General features: G+C 36.8%; 1 protein-coding gene across 1 annotated transcript in view; it reads left to right on the top strand.

Moving 5' to 3' along the window:
* LOC149210533 (FCS-Like Zinc finger 14-like) overlaps positions 1-14561 on the top strand; it is a 61441-nt gene extending 46880 nt beyond the window's left edge. Inside the window, exon 2 of the mRNA XM_089394440.1 lies at positions 14452-14561. Within this exon, the coding sequence (XP_089250566.1) occupies positions 14452-14542 (91 nt within the window). The 3' untranslated portion in view covers positions 14543-14561. The remainder of the gene's footprint in view (positions 1-14451) is intronic.
* The last annotated feature ends 937 nt before the right edge of the window (positions 14562-15498 follow it).

The raw sequence follows: 15498 nt of genomic DNA, 5'->3' as shown, positions 1-15498 counted from the left end.
AGCTGCTGATAGAGTGTGGGAAACTCATGATCAACTCAGGTAAGATGAAAGATCTTACTAGTTACTCATTTACAAACCCTTCTTAATGAATCTCACAATGTGGAATATTAGGGGTCTAGGAAGTAAAAGGAAACAAAGAAATCTTAGCAATAGAATAAAAGAATAAAAACCAGATATGGTGTTTATCTAGGAAACAAAATGTTCAATAGAGAAAATAAGAGAGATACATAGCAAATGGCTCATCAAGTATGAATATCTAGAAGTTAAAGCAGGCAACACGACAGGAGGGATTCTCACACTTTGAAACCCCTGGAAATTTGGAATCCTAGATGCTGAAGCATCCAGGAACTACCTATCGATGGTGATCCAACCTTTGGGTGATAAGGAAGTCTATTTGATCACAAATGTCTATGGTCCTCAAAAACTTGAAGACAAACTCAGGCTTCTTATATCACTGGAGGAGGTAAGAGAATGATATCATGTTATTCCTTGGATTTTGGGAGGGGACTTTAATATAATCAGATCTCTTACAGAAAAAAAAAAGTTGGACCAAAACACAGGTAGAGACTCCATTGCCTTTCAGAACTTCCTAAACGACATGAGGCTAGTGGATACGGAGACAAAAAATGGTACCTTCACCTGGAATAATAAGCGGGGAGGGGCTTCTCAAGTTGCCTCTAAACTAGATAGATTCATAATCTCTGAGGACCTCATTCTCACTGGCCTTGACCTGTCTACTTTAATCCTCCCTTTTGGAGACTCATATCACTGGCCTATCCAAATTGAAGCTTCTTTTATAGGCACTCTGAGGAACAGACGTTTTAGGTTTGAAAAAATTTGGCTTACCCACCCTGACTTCATGAGCAATATTGGAAAATGGTGGGCAGAAGATATGCCCGTTCATGGAACTAATATGTTCCTTCTGCATCAGAGGCTGAAACGCATCAAACTTGGGCTTAAAGATTGGAACAAAAATGAGTTTGACAATATTTTCAAAGCCAAAAAAGAAGTTGAACAAAAACTACAGGGAATTAACCAGATCCTCATCACAGATGGCTTTACTGAGGAAAGGAAAATACAAGCTGTCTCTCTTCAACATGAATGGGAAGACAGATGCTAGCAAGAGGAGATCTTTTGGAGACAGAAATCGAGAGTGCAATGGATAAAAAAAGGGGAAAGAAACACAAAGTTTTTTCACAAGTCAACCATGGATCACAGGTCTCATAATAGGAATTCAAAACTCAGAGATACTCAAGGAAAACAACTTAGCACCCACAAAGAAATAGAATCTGCTCTGGTACAACATTTCCAAAGCATAGCAGAGGAGCCTCTCATAGACAGATCACAATTTATCAATAACTTCACAAAGTACATTCCTAAGCTTGTAACTAGAGAAGACAATTACAATCTTAACAAGCCAGTGACTGAAGAGGAGGTCAGCGAAGTCATTAAAGAGATGCAAAATGGGAAAGCTCCAGGCCTAGATGGGTTCAATGTAGAATCATTCAATGCATGCTAGGAAATAGTCAAACAAGATATCCTTGATGTGGTGGAGGACTCGAGGAAATACAAAACTGTTTTGAGGGCGCTTAATGCCTCTTTCATAACTTTGATTCCAAAGTAGGAAAAAGCTATGACACCAGATAGATTTAGACCCATAGCTTTATGCAATGTGGTGTACAAAATTATATCCAAAGTAATTGCAAACAAGCTTAAACCCCTTCTTCCAACTCTTGTGTCTGAGGAGCAAACTGGATATGTGGAAGGAAGGAAGATTCTAAATAACATCATTCAAGCTCACGAGGTGGTACATTCTCTCAAGAGTAATAAGTAAGCATGCATGATCATACAACTTGAACTAGTGAAAGATTATGATAAGCTAAGCTAGGCGTATATCAGGGAAGTACTAAAAATGTATGGCTTTGACCATAACTGGATAAGATGGGTAATGGCCCTTGTCACCACAGCTAGTTTTTCAATCCTTCTTAATGGCTCACCATCCAGAACCTTTAGGCCTTCGAGAGGTCTCAAACAAGGAGATCTGCTCTCCCCCTTCCTCTTTATTCTCATGATGGAAGGTTTAGGCAATGCGATCAAATCAGCCAATGTAGAAGGAAAAATCCAAGGTCTCAAACTCACCCTGAATGGGGATGCCTTGACTCATCAACAATTTGTGGATGACACTATGCTGCAGGGTACACCCACGGTCAAGGAAGCTAAAGCTTTCAAACAAATCCTGAACGACTTTGCTATGGCTGTTGGTACAGAGGTAAGCCTTACCAAATCAAATATTTTCTTTTTTAATACTGACATTGCTATTCAGAGAAACCTCACTAGAATTCTCAGCTTTCAAAGAGAATAACTACCCTCCAAATATCTGGGAATACCTCTAATGGACAAACCTCTGAGCAAGGAAGTTTGGGAGCCAGTAACTAATAAACTCCAGGACAAACTCCAATAATGGACAAGCAAGTCTTTGAATTTAGCAGGACGGCTAGTGCTAACAAAAGCTATCATACAAACTGTTCCCATCTTCATGTTTTCAGCTCTTCCTGCTCCTAAAGGAGTTGTGCAACACATCAGGAATATCCAAAGAGACTTTCTTTGGGGCAAAGGGTAGGAGAAAAAGATATGGGCTTTGGTAGCATGGGATAAGATCTGTAAACCCAAGACCCATGGAGGTTTGGGAATACATGACCCTGAAACCCTAAGCAAAGTTTTGGGGGCAAAACTATGGTGGAGATGGCTAAAGGAATTGGGAACCCCTTGGGCCAAGGTCTAGAAATAGAAGTATACAAATAATTAGCAAGCAAGTGATCACATTCGAATGTCTGGGATCATCAAGGGCTCCCGCATTTGGAACAATGCATGGGAGAATAGAGACATTGTTCAGAAGCATAGTTTCTGGGAGATCAGAGATGGAAACCTAGCTTGGTTTTGGGAGGACAACTGGCAACAGGAACCTAACCTGTTAAGAGAAGAACTAGCCAATCTCAAGAATGACACTGACAATAAAGGTTTACTCAGGGTAAGTGACTTCTGGGATCAGGCTAGGAACAAGGGCAAATGGAGAATATGGAAGGACCTGGTATATAGTGAAGAGACCCCTTTGAAGGCCCAGGCAGAAGCTCTTGCAGTGATCTTGGAACAGAGAAATATTTTGACATCAACATCGTCTGACCAACTGAGATGGGGAAGAAACAACGAAGGCAACTTCAACCTCAAAGAAGCCAAGAGAATGGCCCTAGGGCTTGACTTTCCAAACCTTGATAATGTATGGAAGGACCTATGGCAGAACCCGCACTGGATGAAAATCAAATTGTTCATGTGGTTGGTGCAACATAAAAAGATTCTGACTTGGGAAAACCTTCAGAAAAGAGGTGTCATCACCATGGTTCCCTCAATACCATCTATCTAATACCATGGGCCCATTACATTATTACTAACTACTTGTGGTCCCTCACATGATACGGGTTAACCACCTTATTTATTACTATGGCCCATCTCATTATTACATTATTCCCTTGGGTACCTCCCTTTGTACCCCATATTATCCCCCCTAGGTATATAACAATGGTGGTCAATAAGGGAGGTGTACTTGTGAGAGGTATAACTTTCACATATGAGCTTTAATTCAACAATTTTTGCATTGTTAGAAAGTTATCATAGTGTGGATCAAAGTCAAGGGTGTCTCCACAACTTTTTGACACTAAAATACCCTTTGAATACCATTTTTATGCCTCAAAATGGCTCCAAAAGTTTCCATGCCCCAATTTTCCAAACTAGGACCCCCCGAGTAAAATGAGCCTTGAATGGCAATTCCTCCAATTTTCCCACCTGAAAAGTATAGATGACAAATGGTATGGTGATCCAATTTGGATCAAGGGGAGGGTACAAACAGGACATATCGTTGAATAACATCACATGTAGCCAAATAAAAAGAGTAGAGAGATATAAATGTTAACTGAAAATGTGTTTTGAACATGTGACAAAACATATAAGTAATATTAGTTAGGTTGAGAAACACAACAACAAGGGAAATTTCTTAGGTTTGTGAGGAGCAATAAAAAATATTTTGAGAGGAAAAGGCAAAGGTTAATGAAGAGTAATGTTCTTGACTCATCTATTTGATGTTTTAAATAAAGGTCCCTACCATTTGATTTTTTAAATAAAGATCCCTATCTATTTATAAACAACAATCTTGATTTCTTGTCCTCTATATTATTAAAAATACCCACATAAGGGTAAGAATGGCCCATGGGTTTTCAAAAGATACACTAAAGATAAGACATTTGGGATGAAGAATCATGCTAACAAAATAAAATATACATGTAAGTAAAGCTCCAAAAATCAAGAAAATTAGTGTGCTAAATATGTTCTAGGTAGAAGCTTAAGAGGAAGAATTGTGCTAAAACAACCTAGTCACATTGCCTTGGGATATTTCTTCTACCATTTAAGGTTGAGGTAATTATCAAGGGATTGTGAGTTGTTTAATGCACCTAGTAACTGTGTTAATGAGTTGGTTAGAGTGTCTCTTCCTATACGAGTTTACTAAAAGTAGGAAGTAATGATCTTATTATGGTTCATGTCGAAATATTTGTCTTGAGCAAGATAATTGCATAGGTCAAACATCTCTTGCAAAAATAAGCCTTGATATACAATAATTATTTTATAAAACAAAATATTTAAATTTGTGCTATATTTAATTAAGTTATAAGCGTGCTTGTTTTGTAAGAGGCATTCCACAATTGTAATTCAATTATCAATAATTATTAATTGGTAGTTAAGATTTAACCTCTATGGAATATGTTGGAATATTCATAGTAGTATTCATAAATCAAAGTTAAAGATTTATGTCCAAATTAATTATACTCTTTTAATTAATTAATTAACAAAATGTCATATCAAAACATTTAATATTACTTGGTATTGATAAGTCATGGTATTGTAAAAAAATTATTTATCAATTAAAAATTTACATCATAAAATAAAAATAAATCTCCATAATTAAAGATATTGTCACATATTTTTTAAAATAAATATATGTTTAATTAATATATTATATTTTTATAATTAATAACAACAATGGATTTTAAAATAAAATTATAATTTTATTAATTTTTATGATATTTTTAATAATGTGATATATATATATATATATATATATATATATATAATAAATCGATATCGTATTTTATTATCCATTTAATTTAGACTACACTCGTTATTTCTAAAATAAGATGTCCACTGTAGTATATTGTATCGTTAATGGTGTATTTATGGTCCATCAACGTTTGTAGTATAACTATTAGGTTGCATAGCATATAGTCTTCTTAGCCACTTCTTAAATAACATAACAATAATGGCGTTTGAATTTTAAAACTCTGGTCAATTTTTAATAATAAAACCCTGTCTGGTTAGGTATGTTTTAATTATCTCGGAAATATATGTGAATGGGAGCACATAATTAAAAAAGTGGGTAATAACTTGCTTGCCTTTTTTCCAACACGACGCAGGTTGAGGACTTGAGTGGCTATGCAACATTTAAAATTAATTACTCATATTTCAGATGACATATTTCAATGATTTGATTGCATATGGAAATAAAAAAGGTATTTTCAGTACGTTGGAAATAAAAAGGGTTATGACTTTAAAAATAATAAAAACAATTTGGAAGGTTACCATTTGACATTGGAGATGTCTGCACCAAATTTACTCGCTTATTTTTGGGTCCGATATAATCATATAGTTTTAGGTTTTTTTTGGGATTCATTATTATTAGTCCGTGCCTGGGACTAATAGCGATCGATCGATCGTTGACCTACCATTACTTGATACTTTGACCGGTTTTTTTTCGGTGTTTTCACATTTTAACCTAAGTTTGATGTTCCCAATTGTATTCAACAAAATTTTACCCAAAGTTTTTGGTTCGCAAACGATTGAGGTCTTATTGCAGCCTTCACGTTGCCCGATGCAAAAATATTGAGGCAATCTCATTTTATCCAAAGTACGCTGTGGTTATTTTATCCAAAGTTCTAAGACTGAAAGCATTCTACCTCTTATTAGAGGCTTCACGTGGCCCGATGCAAGAAAAATGTTGTAAGACAATTTTATCCAAAGTTCAGAGAGAGAGCCAATATACTTCGAAGCTAGTAGCCCTTTCGAGGTCCTTTCCACATGTATATCAAGGCTCCTTCCACATGGCTATTAGCATGCAAGGCCCCTTCTTCCACATGGCTATTAGCATGCAAGGCCCCTTCCATATGGCTATTAGCATGCAACTCTGGTATGGTATGGTAAAAGATAGTCGCCGCCTACCCAGAAGAGTCTGCAAGATTACAATTGCAGTCTTTGGACGTGCTCAGAAGAGTCTGCAAGATTACAATTGCAGTCTTTGGACGTGCTCTGTTATCTACACGCTTGAGTCTGCAAGATGCCATTGAGTCGCTTGAGTCTGCAAGATGCCATTGTGGAAGGCAGTGGCATTGTAGTTTGCGACCTGACAGACCTGGTATGTATCTGACTATCTTTATGTATTTGAGCAAACTTCAGATGCAGCTAACTCCGGAGAAGTACCTTACTTGTTATTTTGTGTTATTCCGCTAGCTGCAAGGGATCTACCTGCAGAGGATCATGGACAACTTGTTAATTTAAAGCATAAATTTAGCACCGTGGCTTCAAGGTGAAATTACCAAAACCTTAATAAAAAACTCAACTAGAAATGCATCCATTTTGTTCTTTATCTTTTTTTTTTTCTTTAACTATTTTTATTTAACTGAATGATATTGAACATGAAAAACTTACTCAAAAACTCAACGGTAAATAACGGTAAATGCCTAATTTAGTATTCTCAAGATCTTTAAGGTGTTCTGGTGCATTCGAGAGAATTATTTAACTGTTTTTATTTACTGCAGACGATATTAATGATATTGAACATGAAAAACTTACTCAAAAACTCAACGGTAAATAACGGTAAATGCATAATTTAGTATTCTCAAGATCTTTAAGGTGTTTTGGTGCATTCGAGAGAATGAGCCGAAATATTCTCAAAACTGGAAAAGTAGAGTTTTTATTGAATTACAATTCTGTTCATATTTTATTATAATTTAAGTTTATTTAAATGGAACAAAACTGTTGGGTGCTCAAAAAATTGATTATATTTCGACCATAGTTGGGATTCTACCCAATTCTTATCAAATTTGTAACTGACAAAAAAATATATACTGTAGAAAAGTCTGTTTTCTACATTTGTGTATAGTAAACTGTAACAAATAAAACATCTTTCAAATCACTAATTAAATGCAGATTGTAATTAGGAGGTTTTTCAATCACATACCTGAACTGCAAGCAAAGGAAGACACTGGTCGTCTGCACAAATATAATGGTTCAGAGGAAACAACGGTTCCTGAATATAGCGAGGACTTTTGTGAAGGAGAATCTGGTCAAGGGTGGTGTCTGCAACGACCTCTGTAAATTGGGCACCCTCGTCATTGCATTCCATATTTAGAAAACCGTCGGGTGAGTCAACCAATCTGCCAGCGAAAAGGTAGAAATGAAGGAGCATCTTTTCCAGGCTCATGGATGAATTCGTTCGGAAGCAGTGGTGTACCACAAGCCTCCATAAAAAGCCACCGTTCTTCGACTTGAATCTGCTCTGCGCAGAAATGTCCAAATCAGATATATATGATGCGGTGTGCAGTTTTGAGTAAGAGATTCATGGAAGTTTTCAGCTTAATTGAAATGAGGGCCGGAATTGTTCATTCCAGCCTCCTGGTCTTCCATTTCATACCCGGAAAAGTAAATTATCTGACTTGAACTGTTCCCAGCATCCATTTCTCTGAGATTATGAAAGGATGTACCAGTGAAAAACAAATTATATCATATTAGAGGAGTTACACCCCCGATGGGGAATGAACGACTATCGGAAGGAAGGTAGAAAACAGAGGAGGTAGTCGTCTAATCCTCTAGCTGGACCGGTTTCAATTACTAAACTGTAGGAGAGACCGTCAGAGAACTCGATGCCCCACTCCTAATCGATGCCCCGAGAACAAAAAGGTAGGACAGCCGGCCATGAGAAACATATCAAACTCAGGAAAGTCCCCGAACATAAAACTCAGGAATCATGGGGAGATTTTACGATCAGAGAAGCTGTGGGATCAACACAGCAGTTGTTGTATTGAAAAAACGCCAGGTAGAGGATCAGAGAAGCTGTGGGATCGACACAACAGTTGTTGTATTGAGAAAATGCCAGGTGGAGTGCACACGTGGTGCATGCATGCCATGGATGCTACCCAAAAGTTTTTTACTCTTTTACCTTTTTAATATTTTATTTCAATTATTAATATTTAATATTTTATTTTATTTCAATTATTAAGATTTAATATTTTATTTAAATAAATAAGTAAATATATTAAAGATTTTCGCAGCCACTTGAATTTATTAAGATTTAATATTTTATTTAAATAAATAAGTAAATATATTAAAGCTTTTAGTAGCGACTTGAATTTGGATTTTCTTGAATTGAATCTTTGGATTGACTGGAATATAGTGCTCCTAAAGAAGCAGTGATGCATTAGTTTCTTCCGTGTGAGTTATCATGGTAACATGCATACATATTCTCTTTTACAATCGTCAGCAACAAGAAGAAACGATGAGATCAGGAAGACAATTATAAAATTAATGACAAGCGGGCCAGCTGCAATTTGAAAGGCCTCATGATGCTCTTCAAAAAATCAATACAGGTTCCTTACTCTTCGCAACTAAAAGGGTTTAAGTTCGAACTCCATTTCCATGGTTTCAACAACAAATGATCCTGTCTGCTCATGAGACTTGACTTTATGAACCATGATTACGAGAAATTCAGGGAAGGAGAGCTGAATCGGGTTCGTTACAGCGCTGCAGCATAGATAGGATTATGGAATTGGGTTCGTTACAGCGCTGCATCATAGATATGATTAATAATTGGGTTAGTTACAACGCTGCATCATTGTTATCATCCTTCATTGACCAAAACATAAAAATATTTAATTATCCAAACCATTTTTAAATTTATTTAAAAACATAACTTTATCAATAAATATAAACTATTAATATTGGCCATTTCGCCATACTTCAGTGAATCTTAAAAACTACCAGTCATGAACAAACTAAACATAAGGTCTAACGAATCCGAATAAGTTTGAAGTATCATTAAATCATCAACATAAGCTCAAACAAACATACTTCTATTACGAGGAGGTTGTATTTGTCACTTTGGAGGGGGCTCCGTGCGTCAACAGTCATCGGTGTTGAGAATAATAACAGTGTGGGATAAACAGTGTCCAGTGTTAATCCTGTTTTGTATGGTTTTAAATTTAGTTATTTAAAATTACTTTGGAAGTCAATCTTTCACCTATGTAATAAGAAGACTGCTTTTGAGTTTGTTTTTAAAATTTTTGGTTAAGTATTAGATTTAAAAAGAAAAAGGTGTGCAGAAATATTAATTTATGCTTATGAAGTTAGGATTTCCTGACATATTAACGCGATAGCATTTAATATCAACTGCAGTAATCTACAGTTAGTGTCTATCAACTGCGTTACAGAAGGGGCCATTTATAATATCAATCTTGGAGGTTTATTGCTTATCGAAGCAGACCTGCGAATGCTAGTAAAATAGATCGCCCATATCTTGTTGTTCTTGCATATCTGATATTCCATATTTTAAATTATCACAATCCATAACATAGATCTGCTTTAGGCTTGTGATAGTTATTATAAAAAGAAGGGACAAGGGATCTGCACAGGCCTTTGGATAAGCAAGAACGATAACTTTAGTACCCTTTCAGAAGGATGGTGCAGACATCAAGCAAGCTGACCAAAATGAAGTGTATTTTCAAGAAGTGGCAGAGCTTCGGCGGCAGGACAAAACGTTCATATAGCAACCTCACTCGGAACCCTTCATTCAATGATCCATCGGATTGTGTTGCAAGACAACACCTTCCATCAAATTTGAGATTGTATCCTACACCGATATGCTAGTCAAAATAATTTTTCTGTAAGCTTGTAAGAGAATTGTATTGGCTCAATTTCATGCCCAATCCTCAATACAGGTACCATGAACGATCCTTTCAAGGTTGCAAAATCAGCAGAGAGCCACAGGGAGATGAAGAGGGATGGATGTAGCCATCTCGGAACAACTCTTCTGATTGTCTTTGTATTTCTGCATTTCTGATTGTCTTTGTATTTCTACATGCTACAAGTTGCACAAAGCGTTTATATTGTGTTGTTGTGGCCGACTCTGGCAGAGACTACAGCCACGGCAGTGGCTCCCTTGTTCTCAAGGGAGCGGGTGTGCCGAATCTTCCCTTTCAATTGCAATAGGCCGCAATTTGCATTGTAGGACCTGTTGTCGCGCGGATTGACACGACAACGCTCAGACCGGGGGCTGTCACTCTGATCCCTGATCCCTCCGTTTAAGCCTGTCTCCCACGGCTAAGGGGGGTAGTCCTTGTGAGATGATGAGACCAACTATCGACCAGTTGGTTGGGAGACACGAGATACGATATAAAAAGCACTCGATGATTTGATAAATTGAGCAGACCAGTGCCTTAAGAGATTATTATTGGAATGATTACTTGTTAAATGATGAATCGTGAACAGCGATCATTTGTCATCAAAAGGTATCAGCGAAATCACATAACCAAAACGATATCCAGCGACTGAGAATTTAAAAAAAAAATGAATGCTTTAAACCACCATGAATCATAACCATTAACCAGATATCAATTTCGCATCTCGATTTGAAAATTTAGATCTCAGCATGAAAGATATGACAATTCCCGAAAATGACTGGATCTGACAAAGAGAATTTTCCACAAAATTTTTATATTTTTTAAAAATATTTTAAATCTTTTTTAAAATTTTTTATTTTTCATTTGTATAATAGGACCATTCATTTCTTTTATTTTAATGTAAATTAAAATGAATTAAACTTTTTCTTAAATTTTACTATAATCAATATACAGTTTCAAAGCAATTATTCCGCTATCTCTTGCCTCTGCTCACTGGACAGATTTGACTCCGTCCCACACAGTAACGACAGGTCCCTCACCGGCGATGGGACACTTAGTCAGTAGCAAATGACACCAGATGACCCTCAGTCAGTCTTAAACTGGCGGCCGAGACACTCGGTTCGACGGAAGACCTGACGGCGGCAGCGATGTCCGCGTGTCCTGAACGGTCCTATGCGTAAAGGGTTATCGGCCACCATCAGCGCTTTGAGTTGATGCCATGTTGGTCGTATGAGGCCCTTTCTATGAACGTTTCACAGGCTCTATGTGACCACGTGTTTCTGCTTTCTTTGCTGGAGTGGGCCCACTTTGTAAAGACATCCCGATCTAACACATGGGTGATGACGCCATCAGGCTTAGACGGCACACGTTTAAGATTACCTTAGCTCGGTTAAATCTATGGAAATAGGTCGGCGTTATGGCTATCTATTGTGTATTGTTGGCGATCGATATTGTGAAAATCAAACGCTCCGGAATAAATTCGATTTATTATACCAGTGTCTTTCTAATTTTGGGTTGTTTCTTAAAATTATATAGATATAGATATGGATATGGAGAGAGAGTAATAAAGAGTTGTTAGAGAAAGTTATCGAAATAGGTATGTGATGAGTTATATTGTATTTTTTTTAAAAATAATAATATTTTACATTGATATATTACATTAAAATTTAAATGTTATTAAAAAATTTATAATGTTATTAAAGAAATACTATTTTATTAGGGAATTTTTTTAATGAAATAGAGATTAATTTTTGTTTGGTTTTGGTTAGCTATTTTGGTCTAAGTATGAGGGTGATGAACGCTCCTTGGAATAGTTTAATTTTTCCAAAAGCACTCCTCATCATCAACTTTCTGATGTAGTGGGCACTAAGCCCTACACAAACCAATTAGTCTACACCTCATGAATATACGTGATCTACTTCTGTACTTCTGTGTTTATGTTGAGCAATTAATATTTGAAAATATCAAATACTTTAAAATTCAAGTAAATATGATTTATTATGTATCAATCTAAATCGATTTTAAAATTGGATCTATCAAATGCAGAGATATCAAATATCTCCAAATAAAAATCTTTCCTCAAACTTTACACCAAAATTATTTACTCAGTCATGCTCCCTGTAATCATATAACTTCTTCACCCCTTTGTGATCGAACATTGTTCTTTTAGGGTAACTGCTGCGCTGAAACTTCCCCTTGAATTCTACTTGTACTCGCGATAGGGCGCCAATGGCATCGTACGATACATTAAACCCTATCTTATTACTTTACTCGCTTTACAATTACAAAGCAATTATTCCGCTCTCTCATAATGGGCCTGCCTCTGCTCACTGGACTTGAGTAATTTGATGCCGGCACCCACATTATCAACAGGTCCCTCACAGGGGGTGGTTTTATGGTAAACAATATACACTACGTTATTTATTTGTAATATGCTAGGTAGTATATATTACTTTTTAAATTTATACTTGAGTAAATCCAACGAATAACATATACTACTTCTCACTCTACTATAAATTACACAGTATACTATATAGATAACATCGATTCGTTTTGGTTTGGAGTATGAATTAATATTCTTTACCAACTAAGAGATCAAGTAAAATTTGAAATATGCACATTTACCGATTATGATAATTTATTTCAAGTAATTAAATTTTACTTATACACAATAATCTAATTAGATACCTAAGTTTCAAGAATTTATAAAGAAAGCTAAATAAGCATTAGTACCATATTTTTTATACTTTGAAAAGAAGTTTGTCTAATTGTACATACCGAAGCAAATAACAAAAGACAAAACCATATTGAAGGAATATATTATTCTTAGCTGTGTTTCTTGTGCCATTGATTTTGTGTGTGTTACATCAGTGCCCACTGGAGTTTAAATAAATAAATACAGAGGTAGATGTGGATGTGTGCGTGTTGTTTATTCCTGGTTTACTGCTTTTGGGTACCCCCAGATTCATATGAGTAATGTGGGCGTTGTTCATACCCGGTTTCTTGTATTTGGGTACCATTCAGATTCCGCGAGATTCTTGCCTATGGGAGTGCGTATATGTACCCTGCCACAGAGGCTTAGTCAAATCATTGTTCTAACGCTGGAGGAAGCCTTCCTGCTTCTGTAGCATTGGTTGAAGAAGGGGTTTATAGGAAGGGTCTTTTTGCCAGAGTAGGATGTTCTAGTGATTTTGGGTATTGTTTTGCGGAGAAAAAATTAGTGCCTGTGAGCGAGTTTCGGCGGCGGAATTGAAGGATGTGTTTTATTCTTGTTCGTGTATTGGTATTGGATTATATTGATATTGGACAAGGTTTTCTGTCATTTTTCTGATTGTCACTGTTGCTGATCAGGCACAAGCTTGTGGAGTTGTGAGCCTTGTTAACCAGAAGTTTTGAAAATAGCAGTTTGAAGTGAGGGAGTGGTCAGAAGCTTCGTGTAGTTTTGATCCTATTTTTGCAGCAATTTTGTATTATAAAAGACCCATTGCAGGTTCATCCTAGGACCAATATATGCATCACTAGGTCCAGGGTTTTAGGTTGAGGTGCTCTTCATTGTGGTATAGGTGTCACAAGTTCCAAGGAGTCCTACTCTTTTTGCGAAAGAGTGTACCCGAAGTCACAGGGGATTGTCGATGAAGAGTGGCGTACAAGGAGTTTCTGGGTGTGAACACCATTTATTGTAGAGACTGTGTTTAAGCACAAGGGTTGAAGGGTGAGTCCTCATTGCCATCAGGGAAAGGAGGAGAGGAGAGAACGGAAGATGTGTTACGTGACGCCTGATTACATATCCGATTCATCACGCACCAGAGACTGCCCCGAAGACAAGCACAAGTTCTGCAATGACCCTGGGATCTTCACAGGTTTCAGTGCAAAGGGGTCCTCAGATTCAGATGGGGCCAAAAGCCCAACTTCTCCACTGGACATCAAGACATTTTCTGCAATTGGAATCACTGATTTTCATGAAAACGGCTTAGATTTCCAGTCGAGTTCTCCGGAGCAGCACAGCGAGACAACACCCATTGGTTCTCCTCATGGATTTACAAAGAGCCACACTCGTGTTGTCTCCCGTGGTTCAAAATCGAGCACAAATAACTTGTATACTCATAGCGGTACGGAGTGTGAAATTGTGCAATACCCAGTTCGAAATCAAAATGGACTGGGAATATGGGATGCCGCATCGCCACCTCGGAGCTATTCAAGTGTTCCAGTGTTTTCCGTTGGCTATTTTCTCAGCGCTTGTTGTCTCTGCAAACGTCCATTGAACCATGGGAAGGACATCTACATGTACAGGTCCGTTATACTTATCATACCATGGCTTTAAATCTTTGAGAATTAAATTGAATTGATTATAATTTCCCATCCTCTAGATCTAGTCTCAATCTCTGTTTGCTGGTTTTTGCAGAGGTGACAAAGCATTCTGCAGCGTGGAATGCCGGTACCAACAGATTTTGATGGATGATGGAGTACTGTTACCAACAGATTTTGATGGATGAGCAAATCGAAACATTTGCTGCTTCCCCTCCATCTTCGTCGACTGCTCCTTCATAAGATCAAAGACGTTTCAATATATGTCATGGTTGCATCAGAGGAGCTGTATGTCTTGTGAGTTAGTGTGTGTAAACGATGTTATCACTCAGAGTGAAATATTTTATTTGCATCTTTCGATGCCTTGATTTTTTGGCTTATCTCCATATAGCACATGGCGGCTAACTCGTTGGGATGACATTTAGAGGGCATTGATCAAACACGGATATGCGTAGGCAATGAGTTGGTACAAAAGAAAAAAAAGTTTACATTCTTCGCAAACCATGCATAATTTTGTTTCTTTATACTTAATACATGAATATAGGGGAAGTTATCTTAATAAATATGTAGAATTGTACCAACACTATGCCTTTGGGATTAAAATATGGACTTGTAGATTAATTACCAAGATCCACCTTCCACCAAAAAATAATGATTGTTGAGTCACTATTTTTCAAAAGCTAAGCGTTGAGTTCTCAATGTTTGAATTAGGTAAACAAGAGCTGGTTGGAAGGTTGGAAGTGTAAAGAACATGTTGGGATTAGTTTCCAGGTCTAAATCATAAATATAATTTTAAAAAATTAAAAGAACAAGCGTGACCATTGTGCCTATCATTAAATTATTTCTGAGAATGATTCATAAAAAAGGAAACCTAGAATATCTAAAATATGAACAAGGATGAATTCCTACAAATTTTCAAAACCAATAAGTATTAGTTAAACTGGAGGAAAAACATATTTGTCATGTGGTTGCAAAAATGAAGAGAAGATTATAAAGGGAGATTATAATGGGTAGTTACAATTGGGAAGGTTACAACTTGACATTGGAGATGCCTGCACCAAATTTACTCGCCCATTTCTGGGCCCGACAATAATCATATAGCTTTATCCCTTTGGGGATTGAATATTATTCTTAAGGGAGCTGG

Source organism: Pinus tabuliformis, chromosome 1_2 (assembly GCF_031772625.1).
Source record: "Pinus tabuliformis cultivar Carrire ecotype Pingquan chromosome 1_2, CPIR1, whole genome shotgun sequence".
Classification (NCBI taxonomy): Eukaryota; Viridiplantae; Streptophyta; class Pinopsida; order Pinales; family Pinaceae; genus Pinus; species Pinus tabuliformis.
This window is presented reverse-complemented; position numbering and strand designations above follow the sequence as displayed.